The 13,280-nt window shown below is 36.5% G+C and overlaps 1 protein-coding gene and 1 long non-coding RNA gene across 2 annotated transcripts in view; both read right to left on the bottom strand.

The window, feature by feature from the left end:
- The window catches only part of ARP4A (actin-related proteins 4A), a 64,558-nt gene extending 53,758 nt beyond the window's left edge, over positions 1-10,800 (bottom strand). Inside the window, 10 exon segments of the mRNA XM_077396226.1 lie at positions 2,285-2,334; positions 2,500-2,560; positions 5,319-5,399; positions 7,175-7,248; positions 7,363-7,536; positions 7,846-7,883; positions 7,886-7,942; positions 8,903-8,956; positions 10,289-10,350; positions 10,611-10,800. Of these exon segments, the coding sequence (XP_077252341.1) occupies positions 2,285-2,334; positions 2,500-2,560; positions 5,319-5,399; positions 7,175-7,248; positions 7,363-7,536; positions 7,846-7,883; positions 7,886-7,942; positions 8,903-8,915 (548 nt within the window). The 5' untranslated portion in view covers positions 8,916-8,956; positions 10,289-10,350; positions 10,611-10,800.
- Positions 10,801-12,548: 1,748 nt separating this feature from the next.
- Positions 12,549-13,280, bottom strand: LOC143893089 (uncharacterized). The gene is made up of 3 exons (XR_013255717.1): positions 13,233-13,280; positions 12,746-12,917; positions 12,549-12,632 (listed from the first exon to the last, which is right to left on the bottom strand). It is a non-coding gene; the product is annotated as an uncharacterized LOC143893089 (long non-coding RNA).

Raw genomic sequence — 13,280 nt, 5'->3', positions numbered from 1 at the left:
CTAACACCATCGAAGAAATTTAGGATGTGATCAAGTCAAAATGTGGATCGTCGACATGTTTGGCATTCGGCTACCAATGAGCCAGACCAGATTGCCCACTCTGGGATTGATAGAGATCATATTACTGTTTTGTATTTTCTTCCTCCTTGAGTCCTTGTAGTCTTGGTAGGTTTGTTTCTTTTCTTTCTAGGGGTTGTGATTTATCTTCTTTTTCTTTTTCTTTTTCTTTTTTTGAGTCCCCCTCGGCCTTGTCATTTCATTTTCTCTATTTCTTACTGATATTTTATTGTCATTCAAAAAAATGGAGGTAAGCAGGATTTATTTTATTTTTAAATGGTTACCAAATATATTAATGAAATGACCGAGATGGTCAAGGAACACAGAGAGAAAGAGAATACAACATTAGTGGGAGAGAATCAAAGAGAGCTAGAGAACCCTTAAAGACTCCTTTTTTTTAAAAAAAGAAAATCCTTAAAGACTCCTTCTCTAGCTAAACTATCCGCAACCTGATAAGCCGATCACCGAACTTGAATAAACTCTGCCTTCATGGGTCTCACCCAGTCAAACATCTCATTGAACAACCGAACTTGAATAAACTCTACCTTCATGGGTCTCACCCAGTCAAACATCTCATTGAACAACCTCTTAAATCTCCAAGGAGGTTTATGCACACCTTTGAGATATCTAATAATATTTGATGAGTCTCCTTCTACCACTATATTATCAAGGTTGTTTTTCTTAATTAGCTCCAGACCTTGGTATGCAGCGCGCACTTCTGCCTCCGAAGCGTCGACCGTCCCAATAGGCCCAGCATAAGCCCATAGAACCGCTCCCAACTCGTTTCTAAGAACTCCACCCAACACCAGCAGGACCAGGATTCCCCAAGCTTGAGTCATCAAAGTTACGCTTTAAGGAACCTGGCAGAGGGGGTATCCAATCTTGAATCGTCTTCTGTATTCTCTCCCCGCTGACACCAATGTCCTTCCACCTCTCCCAAGGTCATATGCAGACATAAATTTAAATGATGGGAGAGATTTTTACCCAAGAAATAGATGACACAATCACTTACCTTTTCTTCATCAATTCTAAATAGAAAGAGGAAGAGCTCTTCGATTTGCCTTTGAAAACCCTGGCATTCCTTTCCTTCGAAATGACCCATTATTTTTATTTTTTTTTGAAATATTAATATATTGAAGGAAGGAACCGAGAAGGTTCACAAAATACAAAGAAAAGGAAAAAGAAAATACAATTTACGGAGGGAGATAATCAAACCGCTCTCAACTAGCCCTGCTAACCCCAAATTTGGCAAGGGAATCAGATTCGTCATTTGCCGATCTCCGAATATGTGAGAAAACTGTAGCCGAATCAGAAACATAATCAGAGATCTCATCCATAATACTGAGGAATCTCCACGGCGGCGGAGCAGAACCATAATCAGAGATCTCATCGAAATGACCCATAATGTGGCTAGAAAAGACATGTACCATAGAATTTTGCCTCTTTTGTTCCACGGATTAGCCTTCCAACTTAGTAGCAAGTCTAGAAGGGATTCAGGAAAAACCCAGGATATGACGAATCTGTTATTCAGCTTGCTTCAAATGTCTCTAGCAAACTTGCAATGAATGAATAAAAAGTCCACCGTCTTAATTCTTTCCTTTATTGCTGCCCGTTCAAAAGTACCTACTCTAGGAGGGACTGGAATAGTCCACACACTAGCCACTCTGGAGAGCGCTAGACTAGTCAATAAATGTAAATGATGATAGAATGACTTGATTGTGAATTAAACAGGGGTTAATATTGTGTGGTATTATTCAGAAAATACTTCCTATGAGGTTAGGAAACAATTGAAGTAAAATGATCCCATGTATACAGTGCTACAGAATTAAATGCATCAAAGCAAGAAGTTAAATTAGGATTGTCAGAATCATTCAAAATAATTACGGCCATAAGATATAGATATAGTAGAATGAATAACATTATATAGATTTGACAGAACAAAACCAAAAGGAATGTACTGATTCAGACTACGAAATGCATTCAAGTACTGAGAATTGTGTGTAGGAATAGCCAAAGCCCTCGATAGCAAGTAGCAAGAGCACTTTGCAGAAACCATATAATGAGGTCACAAGATTGAAATTCATTGAGTTATCTTTGTAAAAGCCTAAAAGGTTTTGTTCTGCCCAGACCAACTTATGTAAAAGAAAAAATTGTCCATGAATAACAATATAAAATGCCAAGGAGAAAAATGAAACTAGAACAAGTATTAAAGTAAATTAACTCCAACCTGTCAACAACCAATGAGGTTGCACGTCCAGAAGCAAAAGATGTGAGAACCTGACAATGGAAAAGACAAAAGTTTAAGGGTCCAAGATTAGAAACAATCATGGACTGGTAAGAATGGAAAAATGAAGAATACAATAACAAACATGTGATTGTGATTCAAATTGAATTGAAGTTCAGGTAGAAAGATAAACAAGCAAGGATGGACCAAAAGCATACAGCATTCTTGGCTAAAAACAATGTTGGGACTTGGTATTTTTCAAACATAAGCTCCGCCGTCCTGTCAGATATGCCAGAGAAAAAGTTATATCATTCTCCATAAACAGCAACAGGTTATGTACTTTTTAAACAATAAATCATGGAAGGCAATCAAAACATATTAAGATATTAGAATAAAATCAAACAAAATGCAATAACGTTAAACAGCAATATCTACAATGTTGGTATCTCATAGTTGGTACTGTTTAGAGAGGTGGTCTTCTTAAGACATCCCTATAATAGGGGTCTTTCATCAAGGGCAATTGGGTCTTTTGCTATCATACAACTTTATATATATATATATATATATATAGACACACACACATGAGCTGTTATTTGACTTTTAACGCTAATGAGAAAACCTACTCCTATTCTCCCCCACTCTTATTCCATTTCTATCCCATGTCTTTCATCTAACCTCAGCTGCAAAGGAAGTTCCTTACAACAAAATTGGACATTCAAATAATCAAATGGGCTGAGATTAGAAGCAAAAGGAAAACAAGGTTGGCCTCAACCATTTCAAGCCTCTGATTTTTTGTGCGACTAATTCCTCCCGGTGGAGGTTACATCAACTCTTGTTTCGAACCAAAAAAAAAAGATGCCCTTATGAAGCTTTATGGACACAACCTCCGTGAAATATATGAAATACTGAACAAATGAATGTCCAAAAAGTGAAATCATTTTATTTTTTTTAATTTCGGTTTTTGCTTCAATTTCAGTTGCCATGGAAACGAAAATGTTTCGGATTGGATTGAAAATTTCAGCTGAAATATGGTAAAATCACGGAAACGCTATGATTTGTGGACACGGACACGAGTGTCGCATGTCGACATCGACACGGAGTGTCGGACACGGCAAACCCCCAAAATTTATTAACAGGGACATGGCTAAAATACAAAGTATATATAATCATAATTTGTCGATATGAATTAGTGTGTCAAGTTTTGAAACGGATATGAGTTGTCTGACATGGCAGCATCTAAAAATCTAGAAATTGTGACACGTTCATACACATAAAATTATTGATTATTACACAAATATGTGCCCACAAACCCACATTAACTCTAATACTCCAAGCAATGCATTTAAAAGTGTCCAAAGGAGTGTCGACACGTGTGGACACACGTGTCGTATCGAACACGGCAGGACACATGTGTCAGCAATAAATTCAAAGTGACGGCTAAATCATAGCGGAAACATTTTGAAACATATGCAGATGATTAAACTTTGAAACATCAGAAAATGACAGAATAAGCAAAAATACACACTTAGAAACCATAACATAAGAAAGACAACCATAACATGTACTGTCGTGCATGTCTAATAATTCAGCAAATATCACATTTCACATGTAATTCATATAAACATTTACGCAAAATACATATATTATATTTCACATGCAATATATATAAATATAATTATTAAATTATATAACACATATTGATATATTATATTATAATTATTGTATACACTTACTGTTTTGGTTTTAGTATAAGTTTTGGATTCAAAATGTGTTTCGGTGGGGATGGAAAGAGAAATATTTTGGTGGTTTTGTGTCAATTTCGGTGGAAATTTAAAACTATGTCCAAACAAATGCTTTCATTTTCCTTTAGCTCACTCTAGTAGTACCAAACACCCTATCCCTACCTATACTTCCTATGACAATTTCCCTCAAAAGTCCTTCTATTCTTCATCCAGTCTCAATAACCACTTCCCAAAAGGAGTAGTGCTTAAAAACTCTGACTTGGATGAGAATCCGGCCTAGGCAAAAGAGAGTCAACGTAGACAAGTCAATGATTGGCACACTGTCTTCATTAACTTAGGCGAGTCAGATGAGTTCTGATTGAATTGGTAGAGCAAAACACAAAACCGGACCACAATTCGACCAACAAAATAGACTCAAACAAGTCGATGATTAGACTCGGGAAGTTTTTAAATAGCAATATTGAAAAAGAACGCATTTATGAGGGTAACCCTTTCCCCAAAATAGAAGGCTCTTCTTCCAATGAGACAACTTTTTTCTCCATATGTCTACCTCATGGCCTTACAACACCTTCAAAGGTTTACCTATGCTAAGAGGTAAGCCATGGTAGGCCATGGGTAATCTCGCAACTTTAATATCAATGACACGGCTGACTCAGTTAAAGTCTCATTCGTGCAGTAACACCTGCTAAAGGTGCCAGCTCTTTAAAAAAAAGTATAAGAATTGTATTTAAGAATCTAAACAGTTGCATGGTAGTGGAAGGGACTCTAGCAATGTTATTACTTGAGCCTAGTAAATGAATCCAGGTTCTTGGAGATTGACACACATTCTTGAAGAAATTTAAGGCATCTTCTAGGTTAGAGGTGTCTTTTCGTCATACTATGTGAGGCAGATATGTTGGTTGATCAAGATTTAAACAGAATCCTCATCCAATTGGCTCGAGGCTCAATCCCTAAAGAAAAAACTTCAGAACTATTTGGAAACGAAAACATGTGACATAATAATCCTTGACTGATTCAGCCGTGTCATTGACATAATAATCCTTGACTAATTGGCTCGAGGCTCAATCCCTACCACGGCTTACCTCTTAGAATAGGTAAACCTTTGAAGGTGTCTTAAGGCCATGAGATAGACATATGGATACAATTAAAAAAAATCCATAGAAAAAACTTCAGAACTATTCGGAAACAAAAACACATGACATAATAGTCCGTAAAAGAATTCAAATTCCTAATTTCAGTGAGTTCTCAATTAATAAAAGAAAGCCCATTAAATGTCAAATTCATTGCCAGATCACCTTTCTCTTTGCAGTGGTGTATTAGTAGATGGTTCTGCAGGCAGCATAGGATGCTCTTTAGGATCAATTAACAAGCGTTCCCTGCAGAAGACAGAAGTCATATAACACAATATTTTGTTATTCTCATAGTAATCAAACTCTACTATTCAAAACCCTATGAGCATGCTGAATTCAAAATGAAAGCAGAATAACACACTAGAGTGCATCATTTTTATTTTAAGTAATGATGAAGGTTAAACCCTGATTTCAACACAAAATGCTACAATCAAGGCAGAGAGGTCAACTGCAAACTTCTGATAGTTAGCAAACTGCCAACATAAGTCTTCAGATACATGTTGTAAGTTGTAGGTGTGAAGCAAATAGGAGCTTATGATGCCAAATATAAGCAAAAGCAACCAGAGAGTAGACAATAGAAAAATAAATGTCTTGGTAGGGCATATAGCAGGTGTTCGGAAACAAGACAAAAAAATGACAAGGTGTGCTACACAAACAGGTTGCTTCTTGAAAGGATGTATAGCTTAGATGTGTCAAGCTTAACTGCATAGAAATGTGTCATTTTGTTGGTCATTTATTGTGTATAAAGACACATAATACAACCCCATGCGGGTAATAGACAAGTCTAAGACCAAGACATTAATGCAATAGCAATAACTCTCTATTGCATGCTTCCATATGTTGGATTAGTAAATGAATCTTGGAGGAGAAACAATCCCCGGGCCTAGTCTGTGTCATTTTACCTTAAGATATCAATGACAAATAAGAATTTCTCCAAGGCAACCATTATGTAGGACGACAATGAGAGGTTGAAAATGAAGTGGAGCATGTGCAAAGGATGGAGCATCGAAACGTTGTTAAAACCAATACAAGGACAGCCAAGATATAGATTGTTCATGACCCAGAATTAGACCAGCGATATGAGCCAAAGAAGGGAAAAGTACTGCTCTGAGACAAGTTTTGATGCAGATGAACCCATAATTAATACTAAAGTGACTTTTTATTTTAGTCAGAGTTCTAAATGAGCCTTTTATGAGAGTTTAAGTCATAGGGGCATGATAGTTATTTTTAAGTTTCAATTAAGTTAGATAAGTGAATCACAATTAAAAAGGATTCACAGCATTCCCGCGACACTATTAATGTCACCATTCGTATCATTGCTCATAGGGTTTCACAGGGAGCTTTAAGTGAGTATTTTTATCAAAAATGGGAAGCTTTTAGTTCACGGTTTTAGAGCTTTCTAATTCTCTATGTGTGTGTGTGTGTAGAGAGAGAGAGAGGGAAGGAGGGAGAGATGAATGCTAAACTGAAGGGCACCATGCAAAAACCAGCTACTATAGGGCGCCCAATTCTTGGGCAGATTTTGTATCCTTTGAAATAAGAAAGGAGTTAGGGTTTCACTACCTATTTCTTGTTTGTGGGATTTTCTTGGAGAAGAAAATTCAGATTGCGAGATTTTTAAAGCAATTTTTGCAAGATTTGCATCAGTTTGATATATGATTGTAATCGAACTGGATTAGATATATTTTTTTGCTGTAAATTTCATTCTTGTGGACTGATTAGTTGAAGGTTAGTTTCCAACATTTTCTATAGCAATTGAACTTCTTCTATTAGAAGTATCTTGTTGATATTTATAACCAAGAGCTACCAACGACTTTTGGATTTTATTTCGGTTATAAGTTGTATCGTAATTTGGTAGCAGAGAGCCAATCCATAGAGGAGCACTAATTATCATATCTCGAATGGCAAAAAGAAATGTAGCAAAGCTACAAATTACATGTTATGGTTTTTATAAAATCAACAATTAGCCCAAGAGGCTGCAGAATGATATAAAAAACATTCTGTGCAGATTTGGTACTCACTTGAAAGCATAGTCCCGTATATTGTCAACAATTTCCCAATCAAGGACCACTCCATCCTTCATAGGCGAAAGCACCTAAATAAGAGGTCAAGAACAAAATTAGAAAGAATAAAAAGCAAGACCTCCAATACAACATATAGAAAAACCACATAAAAAAAGAAAATAGAATAAGTAAATCCACAGCCCAACCTCCATATGGTCCCGACGATATTCTAGGGCTTGAGATCCCACATATAATTTGCATTTTCCCTTCGCTTTGTCCGAATCTGAGAACGGTCTGACAATATTCTTGGAATACATAACAGATTCAGATTCAGACTTGACAGCATCGTCAACTCCCGTCTGATCAATGGATCCAACAACCTTAACAAAAATATATCTTGTCTGAGGATAACTACGCAGCAAATTTTTTTTCACAAATCACATCACTACAGGCTTAAGATATAGAAAGACCAAACACCCAGTTGGCAACCAGTGAAACAAATGTTTACCGCAGCATGTCGCTAGAATTAAATGGCAGATATCACAATTCAAATTTGAATAAATCAGTTAAAACATAACAAAATTAGGAAGAATTCAAAGCAAGTCTTTTGAGCATACTGCCATCACATATCTATATACATTTATATATTTAACTCATTTACAGCACAAGAGATTGTCATTAAAACACACACTTAGTGATGGAAACACAGCCTTAGGAGCATCTTCACAGCATAACCAGCTTTGCATGTGTGAGAACCCAAGTCAAGTACTATAGATGACACTTCATCTATGCACACAAAGGCAATCATAAAAAACTAACAAGCTTGCATTGTGAAACAACTAATTACTCCAAAAGCTTAAGCTGTAAAAGAGTTGGTTTTATTTAATCATTTATGTTTCAACACCAACTCACATGTGGCCCCTTCTTGTAGGGATTGAACATATTTTAATATGAAGGAGTTGTTGGGTTTTGAATTTGAACCCCAGACCTGCCCTGAGGCAATAGCTCTGATACCGTATGAAACAACCAATTACTCCAAAAGCTTAAGTTGTTAGAGTTGGTGTTTTTTAATCATTTATATTTCAACACTCCTCATGTGGGCCCCTCTTTCTTTTGGGTTGGCCGCACACATGGATTTTTAACAGCAAGGAGCTTTTGGTTACTGAACCCACGACCTGTCGTGAGGCAATAGCTCTGATATCACATGAAAACAACCAATTGCTTCCAAAGCTTAAGCTGTTAAGCCCTATTTGTTTAAGATTTTAAAAACTGATTGTGATTGCCAAAACAATAATTGGACTCAAATTTAAACATAATTTTGAGACCAATAGTCAGTTTGGCACTCATAATCGGTTGTCATAATCTTAAACGAACAGGGTCTTAGAGTTGGTATTATTCAATTATTTATTTTTACAGCAGATTAGGCCAAAAGCTTAAGCTGTTAGGCTATGTTCGTTTTAGATTATGAAAACTAATTGTTAGTCCCAAACCAATTATTGGACTGAAAGTTAAACATAATTTTGAGTCCAATAATTGGTTTGGACTAACAATCAGCTGTCATAATCTAAAATGAACAATGCCTTAGAGTTTGTGTCATTTAATCATTTAATTTTCAACACGCATTGCAACTAAAAACCCTAACTACTGAAACCAAACTAAAATTCTGTAACTTTACTACATACATTCAACACGAGGAAATCAAAAACCAATAAGTACATAAATAAGAAAAACATATATCGTACTCACCACCTCCATACATGATTTTGAGATTAAATAAAAGTTCTACAACAGAATAAACACCTGCAAAAGAGAGGATCTGTAAGAATTCCGTTTTCTTTCTTTCATTTTATTCAACAAAGTCCATAAAAAAAGTCACATAAACGAGAAGGATTCAAAGTATTGCCTCAATAATGTCTAAAAAGATAATAGAAACATGTGCAGACGAATCCAAGGGTGTAGAAGTGAGATTTGAGATGAGAATGGGGTTTTACTTACAATAAAAGGGGGAGAATGAAACCCTAGTTTTGGAAAAGGATGAACCCTAGTTTCGGAAAAGAGCTCTTTTCTTCCACAAATCCTAGCTCAAATTTTCTCTTCGTTTTGCTCTTTGGCTCCGTTCACTTGTTTTCTCGGGAAAGGAAAAGAAAAGGTTTCCCAAGAATCTGACGTGGCAAAAAGGAAAAGAAATCCCGAGAAATTGTGCAGGAAAAGGTTTCCCACGCCTGTTCACTTGCGCAGGAAAACCCGGGAAGCTGTGCAGGAAAAGGTTTCCCGCGCTTGTTCACTTGCGCTGAAAATCCCGGGAAATTTATAATTTGAAGCTTATGAAATTAAAAAATATAAAACGATGAAAAAAAAACACAACTGATCAATGAGAGGGTTAAATGGTCATTTGTTTCAAAAAGTGGGATTTGTGTCTACAATATATATTATTCATTTGTTTGCCCACACCAAGGATACGTTATCCCAAAATTCTTTCTAATTAGACGATTTTTAGGTGTGCCCCAGTGTGTATTACGGCCATTTGTAGGTGAGCCTATATTTTGAAAAATACAATGAAGCCCACCTTGTTCAAAGATCCAAACCATTCAGTTGTTTTGGTCCCAATATTTATACATTATGCCTCAAAAACCATCGCCATTGGATTACCTAACCCTCTAATCTGTTGATAAACTATAGCAAGATAAATTATAATATGAAGGGCCTTATGAACATGTACTCATCATCCCATCCTTGATAATGGATCCAACAACAGCTCACTTTTTGAGGAGTGTTGGCTAAAATGGGATTGCTGGGAGTGTTGGCCCCTTTTCATTCACCCCTATTTTTCAAAAACCCCCCAACTCCTCATCTTCTCCGACCAACCTACCGGAATCCGGCACCCCCATCAACTTCTTGGACACCCCTCTACAACCGCCATTATCTTCTTTGCTATACTCACGACCCCTATCTATCTTCTCAAACCACATTGCCTTAGCCCCAAGAACCCTAACCAGCAATCTTCTTTCTCCAGTCAACAAACCCATTGCAACTCTCATATTATTATTTTTTAAAAAAAACTTTTACCCATTTCTATCAGAAAAACTCCTAACATGAACCAATCAAAACAAAACCTAGATTACAAATTCGAACCTGGGAGAGGGGGAGAAATGTAGAACCAATATAGCTTCAACACCACCACCTCCTTCCAAAACCTGCAACAAATTAAGAACCCTAGTTCAGAACTGAAAAAATAAAAACCCTAGCTTTAAATGAAGCCAAAGTGGTGTGCCTTTCAAAATTAAAAACCCTAGCTTTTTTAGGGTATCTTTCTGAAAACCACCTCAGGTGGGGTGCTTTAAACAGGGGCGAAAATCAAACTGGGTGGGGGATCTTTAAACTGGATTGAAAAAAAAAAAACCCTAGCTTTAAACTGGAGGAAGGAGAGAGATACAGCGGGGGGAGAATGGCGTACCTGAGGAGAATGCCCTTTTTTCCCGGGTTGAAGTGGCTGCAAAAGCTAGGGTTTCGGTGGAAGACGAAGTCACTGGTTTGGGTTTTGCAGCGAGGGGAATGCCCTTTTTTTGCCCCACGCGACTTCGTTTTCTCGAGAAAAGGAATCGCACCGATTTTAGTCGGATTTGGTTTCCCACTCTTGTGGGAAAAAGGGGTATCTACGTCATTTTCAACCATTTCCATGTCATTTTCTACATTATCCACCTAGGCTCTGTTTTTTTCCCAGGAAAACAAGTGAACAACGATATTTTAGCTTTCTCGGGAAAAAAATGGGTATTTTCCAGGGATTCAATTTCCCAATAACGCAAGTGAAAAAGTTACATAAACGAGAAGGATTCAAAGTATTGCCTCAATAATGTCTAAAAGATAATAGAAACATGTGCAGACGAATCAAAAGGTGTAGAAGTGAGATTTGAGATGAGAATGGGGTTTTACTTACAATAAAAGGGGAGAATGAAACCCTAGTTTTACAAAAGGATGAAACCCTAGTTTCAAAAAAAGAGCTCTTTTCTTCCACGAACCCTAGCTCAAATTTTCTCTTCGTTTTGCTCTTTAAGTCTGTTCTTAATTTTTAAATTAAAGTTTTTTTTTTCTCATTCTAATTCTCAATACCGGCAATCCAAACGCGGCCTAAAGAGATTCCCACGCCCTATCATCAACATCACTTATATTGTTATTTGGGATTTGCTAGGCAATTTCGCATAAAGCCATGAGCCTGCGTGGTTGATCTCGCATGCAAAAGTCAGCCGCAAAATGGCTTTCCATGAAATTGCCTAGCAAATCCCTTGTTATTTTGTGTCTAGATCTACAAAAGCATCAAGTACTGAGCTGAAGTGTTAAACTATTGTTAGCCCAAGGGTTTCCCATGGGTTCAACTAATCACATTTTTCTTGTTGTTTTGATGTTAGCAAACCTAAATTGATTAGTTTTTATTGACTAATGTGTTGTGTTGCTTTGTAGTGTTGTGTCTTAGATAGGAACTTGACATGTCATATCGTCATTACACAATACAACATAACACATGGCTTGAGGATCAACATGTACAAATGAACCAAGAGAGCTTTCACACAATGAAGACATCATCCATGGAAGATGTTCAAGCATAGAGCTCAAGTTGAGGATCCCACAAGCAAGCCTACCAAATGCCAAGAGGAGCTTGAAGTTGAATAAAATGTTGGTGACCTTCTCATGCCTCAAAAGTGAAGATTCATTCAAGAGAGGAAGTCACATGAACCAAGCATTCTCAAGTGTTCACTTACAAGCCAAGAGCCCAAGGAAGACCTTTGAAGCCAATACGATCAAGGTGCTAAGTAGTTTAACTTTCTAGATTGTATTCGAGATCTCTTTCAAGTGCTTTTGCATTTCAAAGTGTTTTCAAACCTTTTTAAAAACCAACCTTGAGACCTATTTTAATTTCATGGAAAATAATTTTCAAAGGTCTTAAACACTGTTAAAACAAAAGCCAACATCACAAAGCTCAATTGCCAAGTTCAGAAATGACATCAAACTAACACTTACATAGTGAACAACATAACTTATTTATACTTCAATTAGTTAAAAACATTTTTAAATATTTTTACAAATATGTTTAATAGATAAATCTCATCGTTTCCATTCAAATCGAGTATAAGAGCGTCAAAATCTGAAGAAAAACGAGTGATATATGAATTTTACAAAATGGGCTGAAAAACTAATTTTTACAACCGTGGATGTCCAGACTTCGTCATTTTGTATGCGTCCGTCTGTAACTGGTTTCAAAAATCTAAAACCACTATATGTGTATAAGAAAAACATATCTACTACTGACCACCACCATACATGATTTTGAGCTTAAATAAAAGTTATACAACAGAATAATCACCTGCAAAAGAGAGGATCTGTAATAATTTCTTTTTCTTTCTTTCATTTTATTCAACAAAGTCCATATATTGTCAACAATTTCCCAATCAACGACCACTCCATCCTTCATAGGCGTAAGCACCTAAATAAGAGGTCAAGAACAAAATTAGAAAGAATAGAAAACAAGACCTCTAATACAACATATAGAAAAACCACATAAAAAAGAAAATAGAATAAGTAAATCCACAGCCCAACCTCCATGGTCCCGACGATATTCTAGGGCATGAGATCCCACATATAATTTGTGTTCTCCCTTCGCTTTTTTCGAATCTGAGAAAGGTCTGACAATATTCTTGGAATCCATAACAGATTCAGATTCAGACTTGACACCATCGTCAACTCCCGTATGATCAATGGATCCAAGAACCTTAACAAAAATATATCTTGTATGAGGATAACTACGCATCAAATTTTTTTTCACAAAACACATCACTACAGGATTAAGATATAGAAAGACCAAACACCCAGTTGGAAACCAGTGAAACAAATGTTTACCGCAGCATGTCGCTAGAATTAAATGGCAGAGATCACAATTCAAATTTGAATAAATCAGTTAAAACATAACAAAATCAGGAAGATTTCCAAGCAAGTCTTTTGAGAATACTGTCATCAGATATCTATATACATTTATATATTTAACTCATTTACAGTACAAGTGATTGTCATTGAAACACACACTTACCGATGGAAACACAGCCTTAGGAGCATCTTCGCCAGCTTTGCATGTGTG

Source organism: Tasmannia lanceolata, unplaced genomic scaffold (genome assembly GCF_043159265.1).
Source record: "Tasmannia lanceolata isolate RefF3 unplaced genomic scaffold, GAP_Taslan_0.1 ptg000015l, whole genome shotgun sequence".
NCBI classification, from domain to species: Eukaryota; Viridiplantae; Streptophyta; class Magnoliopsida; order Canellales; family Winteraceae; genus Tasmannia; species Tasmannia lanceolata.
This window is presented reverse-complemented; position numbering and strand designations above follow the sequence as displayed.